Here is a 19,693-nt window from a genome sequence, read left to right on the forward strand (position 1 = left end):
ATTATGAGGAAAATTTCCTAGAAGTTCCACGCTTTATGGGTTGTTAGTAGTACTGAGTTAATGGACTAAGTCGAATACTTTATCTACATACAAAATAGTTACAAAAAATCTGTAATTGAATAATATATCCTTTTATAACCACTTTTAAAATTATAGTAAAAAGGATAATTAATAGGAAAAATATTGCTCACTTAATATTCCTTCTTTAAGAGAATGAATTTTGTTAGGCCAAGATTCAGAAATACAAATAAGTAGAAGGATGAAGGTCTGTGAATGCTTACTCTTTCCTTTCTTCACTTACACCCTTACCTCCTGAAGCAAACAAAAACACCCTTCCATATTATTGTGGGAAACTAGTAATGTCTTACAGTCCACTTTATCTTAATGGATGATCATTGCTCAGTGTTTCTGAAGAAGTTAAAAGAAAATGTTCTGTGGAAAATGTTCATGTTAACAAGACTCGTCTTATTGAAACATTTAAATTTAAGCATTTAATCCCATTTATATCTCAAGACAACTGGTATCCAATTAACTGTCCAGTTTTTCTTGAATTCCGGTAAGGCTAACTCAGCCATTACCTATAAGAATGGAAAATCCAAAGCTTGGTTACCCTTGAGAAAAAATGTCCCTGTTCTATTTAATTTCAACTTATCATTTAATATGTATTTGCAAGCGTAGTCGTGTTGCTATGTTCTTAAAATAGATCTTTGCCAAGGATTGTTTGATTTTCTTTTGGATATGTATAGGTTGAAGTGCACCCCTGTCATATACACTATAGATTCCTTTGTTAACTTGACAATTCAACAGACCTCTTCATGTCAGACCAGAGATGATCTCATGGTCTACCTGACTGCCCATTCACAATTGCACAACATGTTCATAGCAACTGCTTACCGTTAGAAAGCCATTTAATGTTTTGGCAGTCTTTTAAAAGCAATAAAGCCATTGGAAATGAGGAGCATGTACCCTTGAAAAACAGCCATCTATCTGCAGACAATCGACAAGTGTTCCACTGACCACAGTTTGAGAGCTTAATTCTTCAGGCTACCATTGTATCTCTCACCCTGCATGTAGTAGTCTAGTTAAGTAGCACAGCTCCAGGATTTGTGAAATAATTGCAGAAGTAAAATGTACCAGAGCGGTCTCTGTATCATGGTCTCGTATGTTTGTGTAATAACTTTGTTTAATCTTCCCTTTCATTCAGCATAAGTTTTTTGTTCTTCTCAGCTGAAATTGAATCATATGTTACTATTAACACAGTATATTTAGTTCTTCAGCAGTAATATTGTACAGGTTGATATTTAGACTTGAAATAATTTGGTAATATTAAAATTAATTGCCACTTCCCTGATCATATCCATAATGTATTTAAATCTTTCTGATGATGAATGCAAGTCACTTAAATGGGAACTGCAGAATAAGTGGAAGATTACACATACACATTTTTACCCATTTCTAACTTTGAAAAAAAAATGCTCTTATTAAAACAGATAATCACTATTTCCCTCAGTTCTAAGGTATCTGAACTTCCTGCAGTCTCTGCCAGAATGACATTACAGCTACCATTAGCAGTCTAAAATAGCTGTTCCAGTCTTTGCTTCAATTTTTATTGCTTTCAAAACTACTGTTGGGCCTGAAATACTTGATGCATAATCTGTATTTGAAGGTGATTTTTTCTGTAGAAGGCTTCCACAAAATTGAAGCAATATGAGGCTATGGAAGTATAGTATGAGAAGATATAAAATGTTCTTAAAATCTGTATTTTAACTCATATGGATTTACTTTAAAGATCTTGAATCTCAGTGAGGTCAAATGCCTGTAAGTTAACTTTACATAAAATAGAATAGAACCTTCACGGTACTTAAAACCTAGCCTGGTAACAGTTTCTGCCTAATTAGTTGCTGACTATTATCAAAATATCTCAGTATCTGATATTTTTTTTATACATATAGGTTATACCCTGTATGTAGTGCTTTAACATTTAGGAACTAACAATTACCATTGTAGTAACAATAGCCTGTGTGTGCACAATGGGCACCTTGAGAGTAGCGCGGCTCTTCCTACCATAGTTGCACCTTTAGTCACAGTTTGTGTAGTCATGACTATTCCAGATTTAGAGTGCTAACTGCAGTAAAGGCTACGTGGGGTTAAATCTGGCTTTGTAAAAGCCTTAAATTTTGGTGTTTTTAAGAGAAACTGCTCCTGTGATACTTGTTGTGGTGGGATCTAGTCTTCCTCCTGGTGCTTGGGGAATGGAAGTGATCTCCAGCTGGCCTCTGTGGTCACTTCCATGAATTTATCACTGTCTATACTTTTATTGTTTTTGTGTGTCATTTGGAATAGGACTTTTTTTCCTCTGACAACTTTTATCTATTTTTTGCTCTTGGAGGTCACTTTAAGGGCTGCCTCAATTTATTTAATTTTTGTCAATTGTTAGGAATTATGAATGACCCATTAATTGAATATTACTCTGTAGACCTGCTGAGTCTGGCACTAGATGCCATATTTATATAGATCCTGTGTTCCGGGTCAAGAATCATACAGTACTGGCTATTCCCTAAGTATATGGCAGAGGGGACAGGCTTCAGAAGTGCTTAACACTTATATTGAAAGAATAAACGTATTTTCCCAAATGTAGGAGTCATTTACTGATGCTTACAAGGAAATCTAAATGAGTTCCCTTCCTTGTTGTGTCACAGCCAGAGCTCCTTTGAACTTTATTATTCTTCCATGACCATTAAAGGAAGAGTAGGTGGGTTGTAGTTAAAAGTATATGGGAAAGTTAGGTCAGGGCATGATTAAATATGTATATTTAAATCAGCTGTCAAAAAGGCCACAGTTAATAAAATCATCTTAGTAAAATGCAGAAGGGTTATTCTTGGATGGCTATTTTTAATTCACTGCTGCATCTCTGAGTTAGCCTTTGGAAGCTGATAGGATTTTCTGTTGGGGAGGGTAAGGAGAATACTGATTTTACCTCTTCAGATTGTTTACGGGAGGCAGCAAGTAAAGCTGACATGCTAATCTCAAACAAGAAGTTCTGTTATGATACTCTGAAATACAGAAGGCCATGCACTACAAGATGTTCCCTCCTTGTTCTTGTTTACAAAATAAAGGTTGGGAGGCTATGGTTACATCAGTAAGTAGCCAGGCGCACAGTCTGTGCATCTCACTTCACAATATTTTTACACTTTCTGTTTTTGCAGCAGCTTTTATTTTGGTTTTCTTGATTATTGTAGAAGTTTCACATCTTGTAAATTGCCTGTGGTATATGGTATATTTCATGAAAGAAAATTTGTAGAGCACATTTCTAAGGGGACGTTTGATGAGGTGTGCATTGCATAATGGTTAGTATTTAGAGAAGATGGGATATTTTTCTCGTATTTTTCTTTAGTTTTAAGATCTAATTATAGGTGAATATAATTCAGGTTGCTGCTGGTTTTTTGGTCTACTTGTAATTTTAAAAAGGTATTAAAGATGCCAGGATCCAGAGCTAGGAGCATTTTCATGTCTAAATAAATAATGAAGATGAATACATGCAAAATACTTTTTTTTGGGGGGGGGAAGCAAGAGTGAGGGAATTGAATATACCCACAATGAAAAGGAAAAACCTGAATAGATAATGCTGAAAATGAGGATGAAGTGATAGACAGAAAATTAGACATGAGTTTGTAATGTGATATGGCTGCAGAAATGATCATTTGAATTTGCTGCTACATATGCAACGACATCTCGCAAAAGAGAGGCAGTACATAAAATGTACTGTATTGCAAAGACCTGAATTTACAGGGAGATTATACTGACTGAGTGTCATGTAACTGTTACGACTGTAATTTGAGGGGTGTGCTAGATGTCTATTGGAAAAGGGCAACAAAAATAATTAGGGGTATGGAATGGCTTCCGTATGAGGAGCGATTAATAAAACTGGAGCTTTTCAGCTTGGAAAAGACATGATTAAGGGGGGATATGATAGGGGTCTATAAAATCATGACTGATATGGAGAAAGTAAATAAGGAAGTGTTACTTACTCATAACAAGAACTAGGGGTCACTAAATTAATAGGCAGCAGATTTAAAACAAACAAAAGGAAGTATTTCTTCACACAATGCACAGTCAAACTCTGGAACTCTTTGCCAGAGGACGTTATAAAGGCCAAGAATTATAACAGGGTTCAAAAAAGAACTAGATATGTTCCTTCAGGATAGGTCCACCGATGACTAATAGCCAGGATGGGCAGGAATGGTGTCCCTAGCTCTGTCAGAAGCTGGGAATGGGCGAAAGGGGTGAATCACTCAATGATTACCTGTTTTTGTTCATTCCCTCTGGGGCATTTGGCATTGGCCACTGTCAGAAGACAGGATACTGAACTAGATGGACCTTTGGTCTGACCCAGTAAAGCCGTTCTTATGAATGTTTTGTGAAATGGGGTTCCCCAAACTGCAGATGTAGTTCTGTTAGCACTGTCGTTCACTGCTGTTCACAAACACCATTGCACTGTGGGTGAGGAGTTCTTCTGTGTCATAAGCTGGATTCAAATACTCATAAATTTGTTAAATCAAAATACTTATGTTTGTTACTATGAGCTAGGTAACTGGTCAGGCTGGAGAATATTAAGGGTGCTGTAATTTAGTGAAAAGCAATGTGAGATGGCCTTTAGTGATCAGACAGTTGATAGAAAGGAAGCCTGCTAAGAAACTTTTTATAACTTTTACTGAAATTTGCCATGGTAATTAAGCATGCTCATACTTATATTTAAAATATATTTACAGTATGTGTGTTCCTTTCCCCTACTCCCTTGTCATTAGATTGTGAGCTCCTTGAGCCATTGACCTTGCCTTTTCTGTTTGGACAGCTCCGAACTCTTTGAGTGATACAGCGCAGCACACATTCAGTCTCTAAACATGTTTTGTTTGGCAGTGTTCTCAAGATATCCTTTAATTTCTAACCCTTCTTGTTTTGTAAGCCCAGCAGTCCTTGGCAGTGATCCTGGAGCTTCTGAGAGTTGCTTTATGAATACTAGGAAACATAAGATAACGTATATCAGCACATAAAATGCAAGCAACAGACCTTATATAAGGCTGTTGGCTGCACATAAGAGTACTGTCTACAAGGTCTGCTAGATGATAGAAATTTGCTGTCTAAGTGGCTTATTTAGAACACTTACATACTTTATACCACATATTGAGACTACATTAATGAACTATTAAGATTCGGATTTATTCACACATGTAAGAAAATAGCTTTCCATAATAACCTTATCTTTGCTATTCTATATATCTGTTACTGAAGTGTGTGTATGTAAGAAGACAAGTGAGTTTTATGGAGTAAAGTCAGATTTAGCTGTAATAACAGTAGTAGTAGTAGTATATTCTTAGAATACACTTGCATAGGGCACAGGACATACTTTAAACAGTGCTGTTTTTTGCATTTTTTTAAATTGCAAATTGAAAAATAGTTGTCTTTGTCGTACTAACTTTTGAGATTTAGAATACTTGGTCGCCTGAGATTGTCCCGTTTACCTGTTTTCATATTTGTGAACTCGTTTACATGTTGTTGTGTTCATCTTGCTGTCTCACAGTAGTAATACTTTCTGCCATGTTTCTTTTAGATGTGAATGAGTTGAAAGAGTGCCTGTATGTGCTGGTGAAGGAACAGCAAGTTCTGGCCACACAAACTGCCACGACAACTCTTTCGGCTCTGCGGCTGAAGCAGAGGCTAGTTGTCCTGGAACGATATTTCATTGCATTGAACAGAACTGTTCTTCAGGAGAACGTCAAGGTTAAGTGGAAAAGCAGTAGTATTCCTCTGCCTGCTGCGGACAAGAAAAGGTAATGAGATCAGGACAAGCAGGTTGCTCTGGTGCTAGATCAATTTAAAACAGATGTTAGTCATCTTTTTGTGACTTCACTAAGGTCTCTCACATTAGAACTAGTTTATTTTTCCTTCTGGACTTACATTCAATACTTCTGGTGCTTCTGAGGCAGTGGCTTTGGTCCTTGGTTGACACTTACATATTGCCCCGTGTTTCCATTACACCATGTTCCTATGGCAGAAACTTCCTCTAAGCTGTAATGCTATTTTCACCAAGATGTTTCTTGTATGTCATTCTAGCTAGCTATGGTCAGACCTGCTTCAGAATTTACATCAAGGGAGATCATATGACTGTAATGACATTAGTAGCTGTGTTAGAATATACTTACATACACAGAACACACTTCAAGCAGTGCTGAAAAATAGTTTTCCTTGTCATGCATTATCTTGATACGGGCAAAAAATGTTAAAAGGGAGTAGCTGCAGATATGGCAAAGAAAACAATAAGTGAACAAGAAATAGTGGGTAGATATAAATGTACATGAATTCCAAAACCGACAAATGGAGAAGCATATTGGGAACTTATAATGCAGTTACTTTCCTGCTGTAAAAAAACTTGCTAATTCTAGTTCACAGGCAAGGTGTAAGTGAAGGGAAGGGGCATGCTGTATTTGATCAAGAGTTTGAGGTGGTTCAAGTTGAAATTCCTTTGTTAGTGCTGAAAGCCTTTATTTGATTAATTTTTATACTTTTCTGCAAGAATGTCTTTAAAGGAAAGAGTACTTATGAGTGATCTAGCAATGATGATGTGCCAATGTCTGGCTGTTTCTATACCTTGAAGAAATCCTTTGGCCTCAGACATGACTTAAGTAGACCAACACTTTGTTTAAAAAATCATGCTATTGAAATTTCAGTATAAAAAATTTAACCTTTTTATTGGGGCAGCAAACCAAAGCAGTCCAAATCCCTGATGTGCAACCAAAAGGAAGGACAAGATTGTCATTCTTTCTAAGAGAAACAGTCAGGTAGGGGGAGGTTGCTCATTCTGCAAGTAGAAGGTGAAACTTCTTTATTTTAATGTGATTTCACAAATAAAAATAAAAAGGTTAGTAAATGCTATTAAGAAAAATTAAATGTATGCTGCCTCTTTCTGCAACCGATTATTGAACTTGCAAATAAAAGCATTGTTAATATGACCCTCATTAAAAAAGTTAATTGGAAAAGAGATTACAAAACTGTTAGAGCTTAGCATCAATAATTTGAGAGAGAGACTCCCTAGGAGAAAGAGCTGTTGGGTACAGATTAACCCAGATGTATCAGAGCCAGGTTGAATACAGTGCTGGACAGAAGATATCCCAGATGCAACATCATAGCTGCAGCCCTGAACATGACTGCAGGAGGACCGTTCAAAAGTATGTGCTGTGGTAGAAAGCTTATTTTAGTAGCTGTCTTTCGGTGGCATTCTTAAGGTGTGAACAGTCATGTCAAAATATGTACAAATCCTGGTATTAAAAGTGTAAGACAAAAGTTACAGCTGGGTTTGCAAGAAAACAAAAACTGGAAAATAAATTGAAGCAGACTATAAATGCAACACCATACACTTAGCAGAAATATATGATTGTGTACATAGAATTACAAAATCACTAAGGGATATTTAACACATTAAAATATTTTAATCTTTAATGCTTTAGAGATTTAAAAATGAACATATACAATTTTTACTTACTTTTCATCATTTATGCTGTTACCTTTATTGAATTCACTGGGATAATAACCCTAGTCACTTTCATTTATTGTATCAATTTCAACTTGTAGTTCTCTTGCACGAGTACAGTCATGTTGAGCTTCTGATTTTTTTTATAAAAAGAATCAAAACATTTTAATATTTTTATTCATAGTGACTTTTGAAAATCACCTTGATAATAAGAGCCCACATCTGGGGCCTAAGCTAAATTTTTTTGAAAGATGTTTTGTCATAGAACATACCAGCTCTGAGAAAATCTTTAGGATAATGACAGTTTCACATGACTGGAGTCTTCTCACTAGTTGCTTAACACTAACTCTACATTGGTCACAAAACTAACAAGTACAACTTTTTTAGCCTCAGTTTTCTGTAAGGAGGCCTAAAACTAGAGCTTTCTTATCAACAATAGTGGTAAGATTTAGGAACAGGCAACACACGAGATATCAGTCTTGCTTCTGACTTATTTTAAACCAATGTTCTTGGTGGATGAGGTTGATATTTTTGGACAATGGAAACGAATCTTGGCTGTTAACATTTAAGAGCATTAATTTTCTCTCTCCAAGAAAGGATTTTAATTTTTTTAATTTTCTTGTCTTAGTCCCAGACCTGTAGGCAAAGGTGTAGAAGGACTTGCACGAGTGGGATCCAGAGCAGCACTTTCATTTGCATTTGCATTCCTTCGCAGAGCTTGGAGGTCAGGTAAAGTCCATTTTGCAATCTTATGTTTACCTTATTTTGTATAATTACATGCACAAACTAGGTTTAAAAGAATATTCTTCAAGTCACAAAGCTGAGCCAGAGAGAGATTGAGGTAAAAGCCCATTAATGTTGGGTGCCCAATTTGAGACATCTAGGACCTGATTTTTCAGAGTATTTAGCATTATGCAGCACTTCATATGTGCAAGGGATAGATCCCATTTAATTTAGTTGCAATTATGAGTAGTCAGCACTTCTGCAAATCAGGCTCCAGGATCTCGAGTCAGCACTCAGAAAATGAAGAACACTCAATTAATAACTATGGTTTAAGTGACTTTGTCACTTTGCATACCATAGAATTCTGTGGCAGAGGAAGAGATAGAATCCTGTTCTCCAGGGCAGCATTCAACGGCCTTAATAATAAACCATTCTTTTCCTTCAAAAAGGTGTAGTGATGTCCTTCTGCTCTGCTTTCTGCTTCTCTGCCCACGTCCATAGTGGGAGCTAGTAGCTCTGAACCTATATGCAGCCCACTAGCCTGGACAATAATCTTTACTCAGCTTGATTAAATGTGGTTTTGAATTACTTTCAAAGTAACTATTTTTAGGGTGCAGGTGATGAATGAAAGTTAAATGCTAAAACTTTGTGTCTAGAATAAAAAATAATGGGACAGGCTGGCAGGGAAACTGATGAGACTCCTATTGATGCCTATGATTTAGGAAGAATTAGTCCTACTGTGTGGTTGTGGTGGTCAGCTATACAGCTCCTTAAAATTTCAGTCAAAATTATTCTGTGAAAATTAATCCATAATATATATATACTCTATACACTTACCAGTTTTGGCGGTTTGTAATTGCTTTTTCTAAAGTTCACACTCAGAATGATTTTGAGAAAATACTGATGTACCCTTAGTTAGCTATCTAGTACATACTGTAAGGTAACTGATATGTTATCTTGGCTGGTAGGTGAGGATGCAGACCTTTGCAGTGAATTGTTACAAGAATCTCTTGATGCACTACGAGCACTACCAGAAGCATCCCTTTTCGATGAAGGGACTGTATCATCTGTATGGTTGGAAGTTGTGGAGAGAGCTACTAAATTCCTAAGGTCTGTTGTCACTGGGTAAGTGGTTTTTTTGGTTGGTTTGTTTTGAATTGGCATTGAAAGGCGAGTCTGAATTTTTAACAACTGATGGCTAAGCAAAAATAGTTTCTGATAAATTGAGTGCTCCATAAAGTAGTTTCCTATCTGATACCAAGTCGTAGACGGACAGACATGCTGTGTGTGGGCTTTCTCTCTAGAGTATCGCTATCTCAAAATGACTTTGTTTTTCATAATTTATAATCCATAAGAAAATTACTCAGATGTACTGTGCTTAGGTAACTTAAATGGACTGTTTAATGTTCAGACTTGGCATAGATATATAATCTTTAATGAGATGTTATGTAAAAGTGAATGAGAATTGCATACTGAACAATACATTGTCCTTTTTAGTTTAAATTGTACAAAAATATTGAGTTTAAATTGCACTTGAACACATATTCAAATGAACATACATGATCCAGTTTGCATCTTAATTTTATAGAAAATTTTGAAATGGGAAAGCAGGGTTAATACAAAACCAATACTACAGACCTGGACTAAAAACTTCTGCCAAAACAGCTATGTCGCTCAGGACTGGAATCCTGGGATCCACACAGTAGGTGTGTGGGAGGTCTCCAAAAAGGGCCGTATTTTTGGAGTTGAATGTATCCGACATATACACACCCACATCATATATAATCTGAAAGTTTATTTTATGTACGTTTAGAAGAGGTATGATGTAGCACTGTCAAGTGGTTCTGTAAAGCTGTGGGTGAGGTGAAACAGTGATACCCAAAATGAGAGAGTGTTTTTTGCACAGTTCCAGAAACACTGCAACATGACTGCGACTACAGTTTTTACTGTTTAAATTAATTTCAACACCTTAACGTGGTGGTTATTGGTCAAAGCTACCAAATGACAATGTATTAAGAGTTGTACTGGCTTTGCATGGGCATGTTTTTTCCCAGAAATGAAGCTGTTTAGCATGTGACAAAAATGGTGAATATAACATTTTGCAATATTCTAACATGAAATGTTTTTACATCGCATATTCTCCTGGGCACATCCCACTGGGAAGAGGCCCCAAGGCTGACCCAGGACATGCTGGAGGGATTATATCTCCTGGCTGGCCTGGGAACACTGGGGAATCCCCCAGGAGGAGCTGGAACATGTTGTGGAGGAAAAGGAGATCTGGTCCTCTTACTCTGTATGTTACCACTGCGACCCTCACTAGGAAAAGCGGCATAAAGGAAAAAGAAGAAGATATTCTTAATTATCAAAGTATTTCACAAGAGATTATAATAGTTTTCTGTATTCGCAATTGAAATTGGCTGAGCAGATCGGTCTCACTGAAGGTTGTGCACCAGTAGCAGTAGATTTCAGGCCCATAGTTTACACTTCATAGTGGGTAAATACAAATGAACTTGAATTCCTAATATGCTTCTCCATTTGTAAGTTTTTGTACTTACAAATGCTGCATATAGTTTGACTGATAGGTTTTAATTTGTAAATTGCCTATGCTTGCAGTATTAGCTTTTGAATTGTTCTAGAAACTGTCTTTTTAATTCAGTGACACTTACGCACAGGTCGACATTAATGTTAGAGATGAGAATACACAGCTTCATATTATGAATATGGAAAAGCTATGAGAGAAAGAAGTAGCCTAACAAGAAGTAATGAAGATTAAGTCCACAAACAAGTCCTTGCCTGTGCACTGAAGAGGGATGAAGAGCACGTTACAGCTCTTACCAACCACGTCGTCAACAATATGACAAACCCATTTGACCCTGAATCGCATTCTGAGGTGCTTATCAACATATCTGTTGGACTAAGTGTAATGTCAGGTGTATAGAAGTCTCTGCTGAAAATAGCAGATGTTTATGAAGAACAAATGAAGAAATTTGTGAGAGGCGCACTGGATGTTTCAATGTCAACTGTTCTTAGTCACCCAATAAGACTTGTGCTACCTGTGTCCCTCTTTCATGCTGATGAAACAACGAGAAGAACAGAAAAACTAAACAAGGGCATCAGCTGGAAACTCCATCTGAAAGAATCCATTAGCTAAGAGCGTGCAACAAAGAACCTCCAGTGTATATATAGGATGCCATGGCTGTCATACAAATGATGGCTGGAGACAAATTTCACACATTCGATGAATTGGCTGCTGACTCTTTGAGGCAGGTCCCCAAACATTTTAAAAGTTAATTCTTTAATCAAAGTTTTTGACAGATATGACAGTAATAACTCTGAACACTGCAGAAAGAGAGTGCTGGGCAGGGTTGTCCCTAGGGGTAGCGGGGCCTGGGGCAGAAGTGACAGATTGGTCTTTCCTGGGACCGACTGTGCAGGCCAATTGCACCAGCCTATGGGGTCCCCCAAAGCGCGGGGCCCGGAGCAGTTGCCGTGATTTGCCCTACCCAAGGGATGACTCTGGATACGGGAAATATTAGGTGATTGGTGGAGGCCCTGTGCTTCTGTGGAGGAAGTTTCTAAACATGGCATCCAATAAGCAATCACTTGTAAAATTCCTCTGTGAATATATGGTTTAAAACGCAACATAAGCAGTGCTGCTTGCTTTAAGGCTTTTCAAATGGTGAAGGAGCAAAGTGCATCACCAGTAGAAGTGTTAAGTCCGAGACTTGTGCAGTACTCAAGAGGAAGTGGACCTAAGGATGCTTCTGGATGCTGTATGTGCCAGTATGGCTTTTGGGTCTCTTGTCGAATGGAATCATAGTAATTAGCTCACGTGATACAGATGTTTTTGGTCTTCGCTGTTCACTACTTTCCAAAAATGGAACACACACATAACATGGATTGAAACAGGCGCCATTATCAGCATAGCTGAAAAGTATTGCTTCCGAAATACACAAGGGAGTTGAGGATGATTATTTACTTTAAAAACAAACCTCTGCACCTCCCAAAAGAGAGTCAATACTTTATGCTTCATCTTCTGAATATTTTCCTAGGTATTTTTTGTCCCAGAAGCTTATAATTGTCCTATAAAGGTTGACATCTAGCACCTTGTAGATACTATAGTTGTGCAGATATGCTTTGTTTTTTCCCAGTGGTTTCTTTGTAAACCTCATTTAATGTGTTAATGCTGCAAACGTTAATTTCTGCATCTTCAAGTATTTTTGTTTTTGAAATAGTGATGTACATGGAGCTCCAAGTTCCAAAGGGCCAGCAAACATTCCATTACAAGACCAGCACTTGGCACTTGCTATATTGTTAGAGTTGGCAGTGCAGAGGGGCACACTAAGGTGAGAAATGTAGCACTTTTCTGCTCTCAAACAAGAGTACCTATTAAAATGTTCTGAGCAATTCTGGGTGTCTAGTTTGCATTAGTTCAGTGTTAACATTTTGATGCAGCACCTATGGGGTCCTCTCCGTAATGATTAGAGGTGAAATCCTAGCCCCAATGAAGTCAATGGCAAACTCCCATTGATATCAGTGGGGCCAGGATTTAACCAGAATTTCCTATCATGAAGAGTAATGATGAAGGATGAAATATAGATAGAAAATTAGGGAATACTAAGCACTCATGCTTCAGAGTCTAAACCAATGTAACCGATGGGGATTAGAAAGAAACATATTTTAGTGAGCAGTCTATTACATGCTTTTCTGCTAGAAGACTTTTCATATTTCTGTGAATCAAGATCGGTCAATGATGGATTACTGTTGTGAGCCAGAATAGTAATTCCTATGTAGCTAAAATGTTGCAAGAAAGGAGGTGAAGGCACACTAAAACTATCTTGAAATACATTTTTGTGGACATTTAGTCCAGATCTTCACCTGGTATAAGTGGTATAGTTCCATTGAAGTCAATGGGGCTGTGCTGATTTATACCAGTGAAGGATACTTTTAGGCTGTTCTTACAAAGTTTATCTATAACCACAACTTTTAAACAGATTGCTCAGTTTTCTAAATAACTACTGAATAATCAAAGCTAAAACTTGAACACATAACAAAACTAAAAAAAAACCCCAAAATTTCAGAAACTGTACTTCACTTTGACACTTTTGTTTAGGGGATATCTCCCCCTCCCCTCCCCCAAACTAAGCAAAACTTGTAAGTGAGCTAGCTTTGAGTAGATTCTCCCTAATACCCTCACACACATACTACTAAACATGCACATCTTCTAAAATTTGATTTAATGTAGAACTTCAAATAACTTCTGTAGGAGTGCTTACAACAGGATGGTAAACTTATTCTTTCAGCCAAATGTTGTCTGCTGTTATGTTGCTGCTTCAACTCTGGGATAATGGAACAAGGGAAACAGATAATGAGCGATCTGCGCAAGGAACAAGTGCACCCCTTCTGCCTTTGTTGCAAAGGTTTCAGAGCATAATCTGTAATAAAGACATACCTAACGCCGAGGGTGAGATTCAGGTATATGTGTTTGGTTTATTTGAGGTATATTCTATCCAGTATCCAATTATTTGTGTCATGTTGCTTAGCAATCAATTATAGATGCTCATTGTTGCTCTTCTAAAGTTTGTAACTCCACTTTTGTAGTAGTAATTTACACATCAAGATACATATACAACTGTTGTATTACAATGTGTATATTTTGCATTTTCTCAGGATGGCAGATTAGAAGTTTGCAGTATGTTTATATAAATATTGCATTTTAGATTTTGTTGTAGAAATAATTTTTATGTGGTACTGCAACTCTGTGTGGATTAATTTTCTTGAACATTTAACTTTTCCCATTAATTTGATTGAAACATCATTACATTCTTAAATTTTATTGTGAAGAACAGAATAGCACAATTGATACAAAGGTAACATCAGTTTCTGTTACTGAAATAGTGGCTTACTCAGTGCTAATTTAATGATGTATTTGTGTATATGTATAATTTGAAATTATTACTTGCATGAGGAAGGAATATTATATACAGATACTGAGTCCCTTATTAACTTAATAGGAATTACAGATGCTGAATATCCACAAAATATGACATATCTGTATCTAGAGAAATAAGGGAAAAGAATGTATGGTGCGTGTAAAAAGTACTCTGAATATTTTCCTGTTTTTAACTTTCTTTTATTTTGACCTGCTTTTCTTTGCTTTCTTAGATACTGTCCTACTCCCTGAGTCCCAATGAGAGTTTCCTGAGGTACCTAACTTTACCACAGGACAACGAGCTAGCAATTGATCTGCGACAAACAGCAGTTGTGATCATGGCCCACTTAGATCGCCTGGCCACTCCATGTATGCCTCCACAGTGTAGCTCTCCTACATCTCATAAGGTAATCTCATATAATCTCAAATAAAAGGATTCTGTTTGTAGATGGACAATTAGTTTACTCTTTAAACTATCAAGAAAGACCATTCAATGATTTTAATAAATCATCAGTTTACCTATAAAGAGAAGTTTAACTATTGGTTTTAAAATATTTTCATATAGAGTGTCTAAAGTGAGTTTCCATAATGCATAGTTGTCTGATTATAGTAATCTGAGTATTTAATCTCCCTGCCTCTTTTCCTCATGTTTGGCCATAGCCAAACAAGGTATCTGACCAGGGAGGTAAGGTATGATTTAAGACTGAAATCCCTGTACAGTTAGAAATTTATTCAGAATTTCTGTAATTCAGTTTAAAAGAATCCAAAGTTATATAAGCAGTTCAAGAATAATATCTGAATGATCTCCTGTAGTGGATATAAACATGTACGGACTGTACCAAAGAGTTTAATACTTTCATTGGACTGAGGAGACTCTCCTTACACTCTTTTTGTTTTCCAAGCTGCTTTTTGAGCCCTGGGATTTGTCTTCTGTTTCCCTTCTTCTTATCCCCTCCTCCCAGTACCATTGGGGTTATCTGAACGTGGCTTATTCTGGAGCTCGTTGTTACTGCTCTTTGCATCTGCCAAAGATTTCTACAGAATGACAAGCAAGTCATTCCCCCAAACCTATAGCTGATCCTGCCTCATAAATTTACTGTTTCCAGTGCCCATCAAAATAAATGTTTAAGACCAAATTTCTTAAATGTTTAAGTCAGAGTGCTCTGGTATAGTAGCAATTTAAAGAAACTCCCAAATTTTTAGAAAAATTCACTGGTTGGAAGGTCTTCTCTACATACTTGCTATAAATATTTATGGTGTATTCTGTAGGCCATCTCGGTCACAGGGTATTAGAGACACAAGGTGGGTGAGGTAATATCTTTTATTGGACCAGCTTCCGTTGGTGTGTGAGAGAGAGAGAAGCTTTTGAGCTACACAGAACTGCTCTTCAGGTCTGGGAAAGGTACTCAGAGTGTCACAGCTAAACACAAGATCGAACAGATTGTGCTTATTGCTTATGCTAAACTATCTGTTCGACCTTGTGTTTAGCTGTGACACTCTGAGTACCGTTCCCAGACCTGAAGAGAAGTTTTGGGTAGCTTGAAAGCTTGTCTCTTCCGCCACCAGTAGTTGGTCCAATAAAAGATACTACCTCACCCACCTATGGTATCTTTTAATTAGATTGTGATGCATGTGAGAGTATTTTTAATATCTTATTAATAGGTGAGGTTCATTGATGTCTGTCTTGTACAGCTACCATGCATATTGATTGATTGATGTATTGTTGAAGCAGTATAATTATTAGAAAAAATATCCTGGTGTTTGTGTTTTAATTAAGTTGTGTAGTGAACTGTAAATTCTTACTTAGCTTTTTGTTGCCATACAGGGATCTTTGCAAGAAGTCATAGGCTGGGGTTTAATAGGATGGAAATATTATGCTAATGTGAGTGGTCCAATTCAGTGTGAAGGACTTGCCAATCTTGGAGTTATGCAAATTGCCTGTGCAGAGAAACGTTTTTTAATCTTATCTAGAAATGGACGCGTTTACACACAGGCGTACAACAGTGACACACTGGTAGGTGATTTTTACATCCATACTAAGCGTATCGTTTTCTATAAAATATGCTGCTATGAGATTGTTCTTTCTAATCATTCAGATGTGTAATGGAGATGTGATGCTGCTAATATTAAATTCCTTGTTTTTGAACCCTCAGCAACAATGTTTTATCACCTTTGTTTGCCATGTTAAGAATTTTTCCTATGTTATAAATATTTGTTATGGTCCTTGCAACAATCCAACCTTATGAACAATGCCCTCTTTCTTCTCCAGCGGTATTGCTTTGCCATTTATTTCCATGTAATGTGGCAATTGCTTAGCATGAAGTGCATTTAAACTAATGGATGTTTTGACTACCAATGCCTAAGCATTAAATTCCCTTTACAAAATTATACTAAAATAGAAAAATATGCAGCTAAGACTATCTGAAATGATCAGACAAAAGCCAGTTTAATATATATTACATGCATTATAAGGATGGAACAAAATGAGAGCTCCAGAGCATCCTCTATTTTTCACCAAACCCAAATATTTGATCTGAACTTCTGGCCTGGTTTTCTGGTTTTATTAAATTAATGCTGGAATGTATAGTTTTGAAGTAAAGCCTTATTGGGGAAAAATCTAATTATCAAGTTATCTGAGTTTTTTTGACACTCCGAGCAACATAAGTAATTTTTCTTTGTACATTGTCTCTAACTAATTTACAGGGACCACAGCTGGTGCAGAGTCTTGCTTCTAAAAATATTGTGAAGATTGCAGCACATTCAGATGGTCACCACTACCTTGCCTTGGCAGCAACTGGAGAGGTTTTCTCTTGGGGTTGTGGAGATGGTGGAAGACTAGGCCATGGGGACACAGTGTATGTGTAATAAAATACCATTGATTCACCAGCTTAAGTATAGAATGTATTTTACAAATATTCTACTTTAATGTTAGAAACTAAGGTAGGATTAAATATACAGACATTTAATAAGTGTTACTGAAACACAGTCACTTACAGCAAAATGACAACAGGAAAAAGGTAACATAGTATGCTATAATTGTTCAAGTCCTCCAGTACATATGTATCATTCAAAGGTTGATAAATTAAGCAAAGCAAGATGGTTCACAAACATACATTCCTTTAGATTTTGTTTTAATTATGTTGTCATGATTAGACCGGCAAATAGACTACAGTTGTTAATGGCAATGGAGAGGTCTCGATTTCCTCTAATTTTTTTTTATGGATTTTAGACAACAATGAACATGTATGAAGGGAATGCCTGCTTAGCTTAGAAAATTCTGTTGCATGGTGAGATGATCGAGGAGGTCTTTTAAGGGTATTTGTCTTAATTGAATACTGATTTGTGGCTATAGAAAATGATAAAAAATGTATCTAATCTGTTAACATAAAGATCTTCAAGAAATCCAGCTCCACTTATGAAATCTGATGCTGCGTATTCCAAAATGTCCTTTACAACAATCCAATTTCAGAACAACACATGCTTGTATTATCAACTGTAAAATTACGTCCTTTCTGAATATTTTTTTCTCTCCTTTTTAATTAAAAATCCTGAGTTCTTTGTGTGCTTGCATATGATCATTCCACTGTATGTGAGTATGCTCCGTGTGCACCGTGGTTGGAGATCTTTTTCCCTTAGCAGTATCCATTGGGCTGGCCCAAGCACTGTCTGTTGCCACGCACCACAAAAGGACGGAGCTGCGCCAATTCTCAGTTCCACCAGTAAAGGTTGTCGGAGTGATCTCTCTTGTCATAAGTGCAGCCTTCATGCCTTTGTATATCTATATGCTGTTGTCGTTAGGAATTGGTTTGTTAGTTTTAGCTAGTTTTAGTGATAGATTTTAGATTTAGGTCTTTTGGGACCAGTTTTTCATCTTTCGGTGTTGGGATTGGTACTGGAACGATGCTGTGCTCATCAGGTTTTAAGTCCTTCTGGACCTGTGCTGAATGTATGCTGGGTAGTGACTCACACTTGGTTTACTTGAAATGTTTGGGAAAATTCCACATAAGTGACAAATATTCTTGGCCCAAGTACCTATCACAGATGTTTGCAAAACAGTGACTTGGTCATCAGTCCATACTTTTGCTCTCCTTATCCCATTTCCTGTCAATCCAGGGGCCATGCAAATTTCTGACAGGTGGTCCTAGAAACACTGGTCAGGTATTCTCTCAGCTCACCTCCACGTTGGTCTGCTTGTGAGTCACCTACAGTGAAATGGATGTGTGCAAGCTCTTGAAGAAGAAAAAATGGTTGCCTACCTTTCTGTAAGTTGTGTTCTTTGAGATGTGTTGGATATGTCCATTCCATGACCCATCCTCCTTCCCTTCTCTATTGGAGTCTTTCTGGAGTCAACTATGCGCGAGGTGGAATGGATCCTACAGTGGAATGGATGTTTTGCAACAAATCTCTAACAATAGTTGCAGAAGGGCACCCATCCTCCCATTTTTCCCAGCCCTCATATGTCTGATCCCATGAGTCCCTCTGCCCTTCTTATTTACTTGCCAAATCAATTTCAGAATGGTTCAGTGCAAATGCAAACTGTTGTGTGTTCCCCATTCCCTTTTTTCCTGTGTTAAACAGTAACATTGCAATGCTCTGTCTTGGCCCAGAAAGTAGGAGTGAGTGTCTTGTTCTGTAGCTGAACTAGTGTTTTCCATGCAGTATCCTATAGGGGTGTACTTAAATACTTCCTTGTTATATTTGTATCCCAGATGTGATAAACACCACTGCGGTGACAAATTCTTACAGGATAAGGGAGTACTCCTGTCTTGGGGTTGAGAGTAGGGGGGAAGGAGTTGTTCAGATACAGCAATTGGAGCTCAGTTTTTTTCACAGTGAAGTATAGTGCTTGTGAAAACCACTGGACTGACTGACTTGGAGGTAAAAATACTAGTGATCAGGCTTTAGTATGTCACAGGCAGTGGTAGTGTAAACTTCTCCACAGTGCTTTGCATATTGTGTTTCTTATTGATCAACCTCAACCTTAATTTGCTTTATAGGTCCATTTTATATCTTGCTGCCTATGGCAGTCAGTAAGGTTTGTAGATGTGATTGTGATGTCAGTTTATTTTCTAGCGGACAGCTTACCACAGATCTTTTCACATAATTACTGACTCTTGTCTTCTCTCAAAATAGACCCCTAGAGGAACCAAAGATGATATCTGCTTTATCTGGAAAGCAGGCTGGGAAACATGTTGTTCATATTGCATGTGGAAGCACATATAGCGCAGCCATCACTGCTGAGGGAGAGTTGTATACATGGGGACGAGGGAACTATGGCAGGCTGGGGCATGGTACGTTCCTCTAATTTCTTAAAGCATGGTGTTCTGTTTGTGAAAATTTTAAATGTAAGTGTCTCTTGGGTATTTTTGACACAGCAATTATTTTTTGTTTGGAAGGTTCCAGTGAAGATCAGACCATCCCAATGCTCGTCACTGGGCTGAAGGGACTGAAAGTTATTGATGTGGCCTGTGGAAGTGGAGATGCTCAAACTCTTGCAGTAACGGAAAATGGTT

At 37.3% G+C, this 19,693-nt stretch overlaps 1 protein-coding gene across 3 annotated transcripts in view; it reads left to right on the top strand.

The window, feature by feature from the left end:
* HERC2 (HECT and RLD domain containing E3 ubiquitin protein ligase 2) overlaps positions 1–19,693 on the top strand; it is a 200,821-nt gene that overhangs the window by 34,817 nt on the left and 146,311 nt on the right. For all 3 annotated transcript variants that reach the window (XM_050919178.1, XM_050919184.1, XM_050919190.1), the window contains 10 exons: positions 5,609–5,828; positions 8,154–8,254; positions 9,217–9,373; positions 12,484–12,594; positions 13,552–13,723; positions 14,414–14,587; positions 16,006–16,194; positions 16,884–17,035; positions 19,314–19,471; positions 19,577–19,690. In XM_050919178.1, the coding sequence (XP_050775135.1) occupies positions 5,609–5,828; positions 8,154–8,254; positions 9,217–9,373; positions 12,484–12,594; positions 13,552–13,723; positions 14,414–14,587; positions 16,006–16,194; positions 16,884–17,035; positions 19,314–19,471; positions 19,577–19,690 (1,548 nt within the window). The remainder of the gene's footprint in view (positions 1–5,608; positions 5,829–8,153; positions 8,255–9,216; positions 9,374–12,483; positions 12,595–13,551; positions 13,724–14,413; positions 14,588–16,005; positions 16,195–16,883; positions 17,036–19,313; positions 19,472–19,576; positions 19,691–19,693) is intronic.

This window comes from Gopherus flavomarginatus, chromosome 1 (assembly GCF_025201925.1).
Source record: "Gopherus flavomarginatus isolate rGopFla2 chromosome 1, rGopFla2.mat.asm, whole genome shotgun sequence".
NCBI lineage: Eukaryota > Metazoa > Chordata > Testudines > Testudinidae > Gopherus > Gopherus flavomarginatus.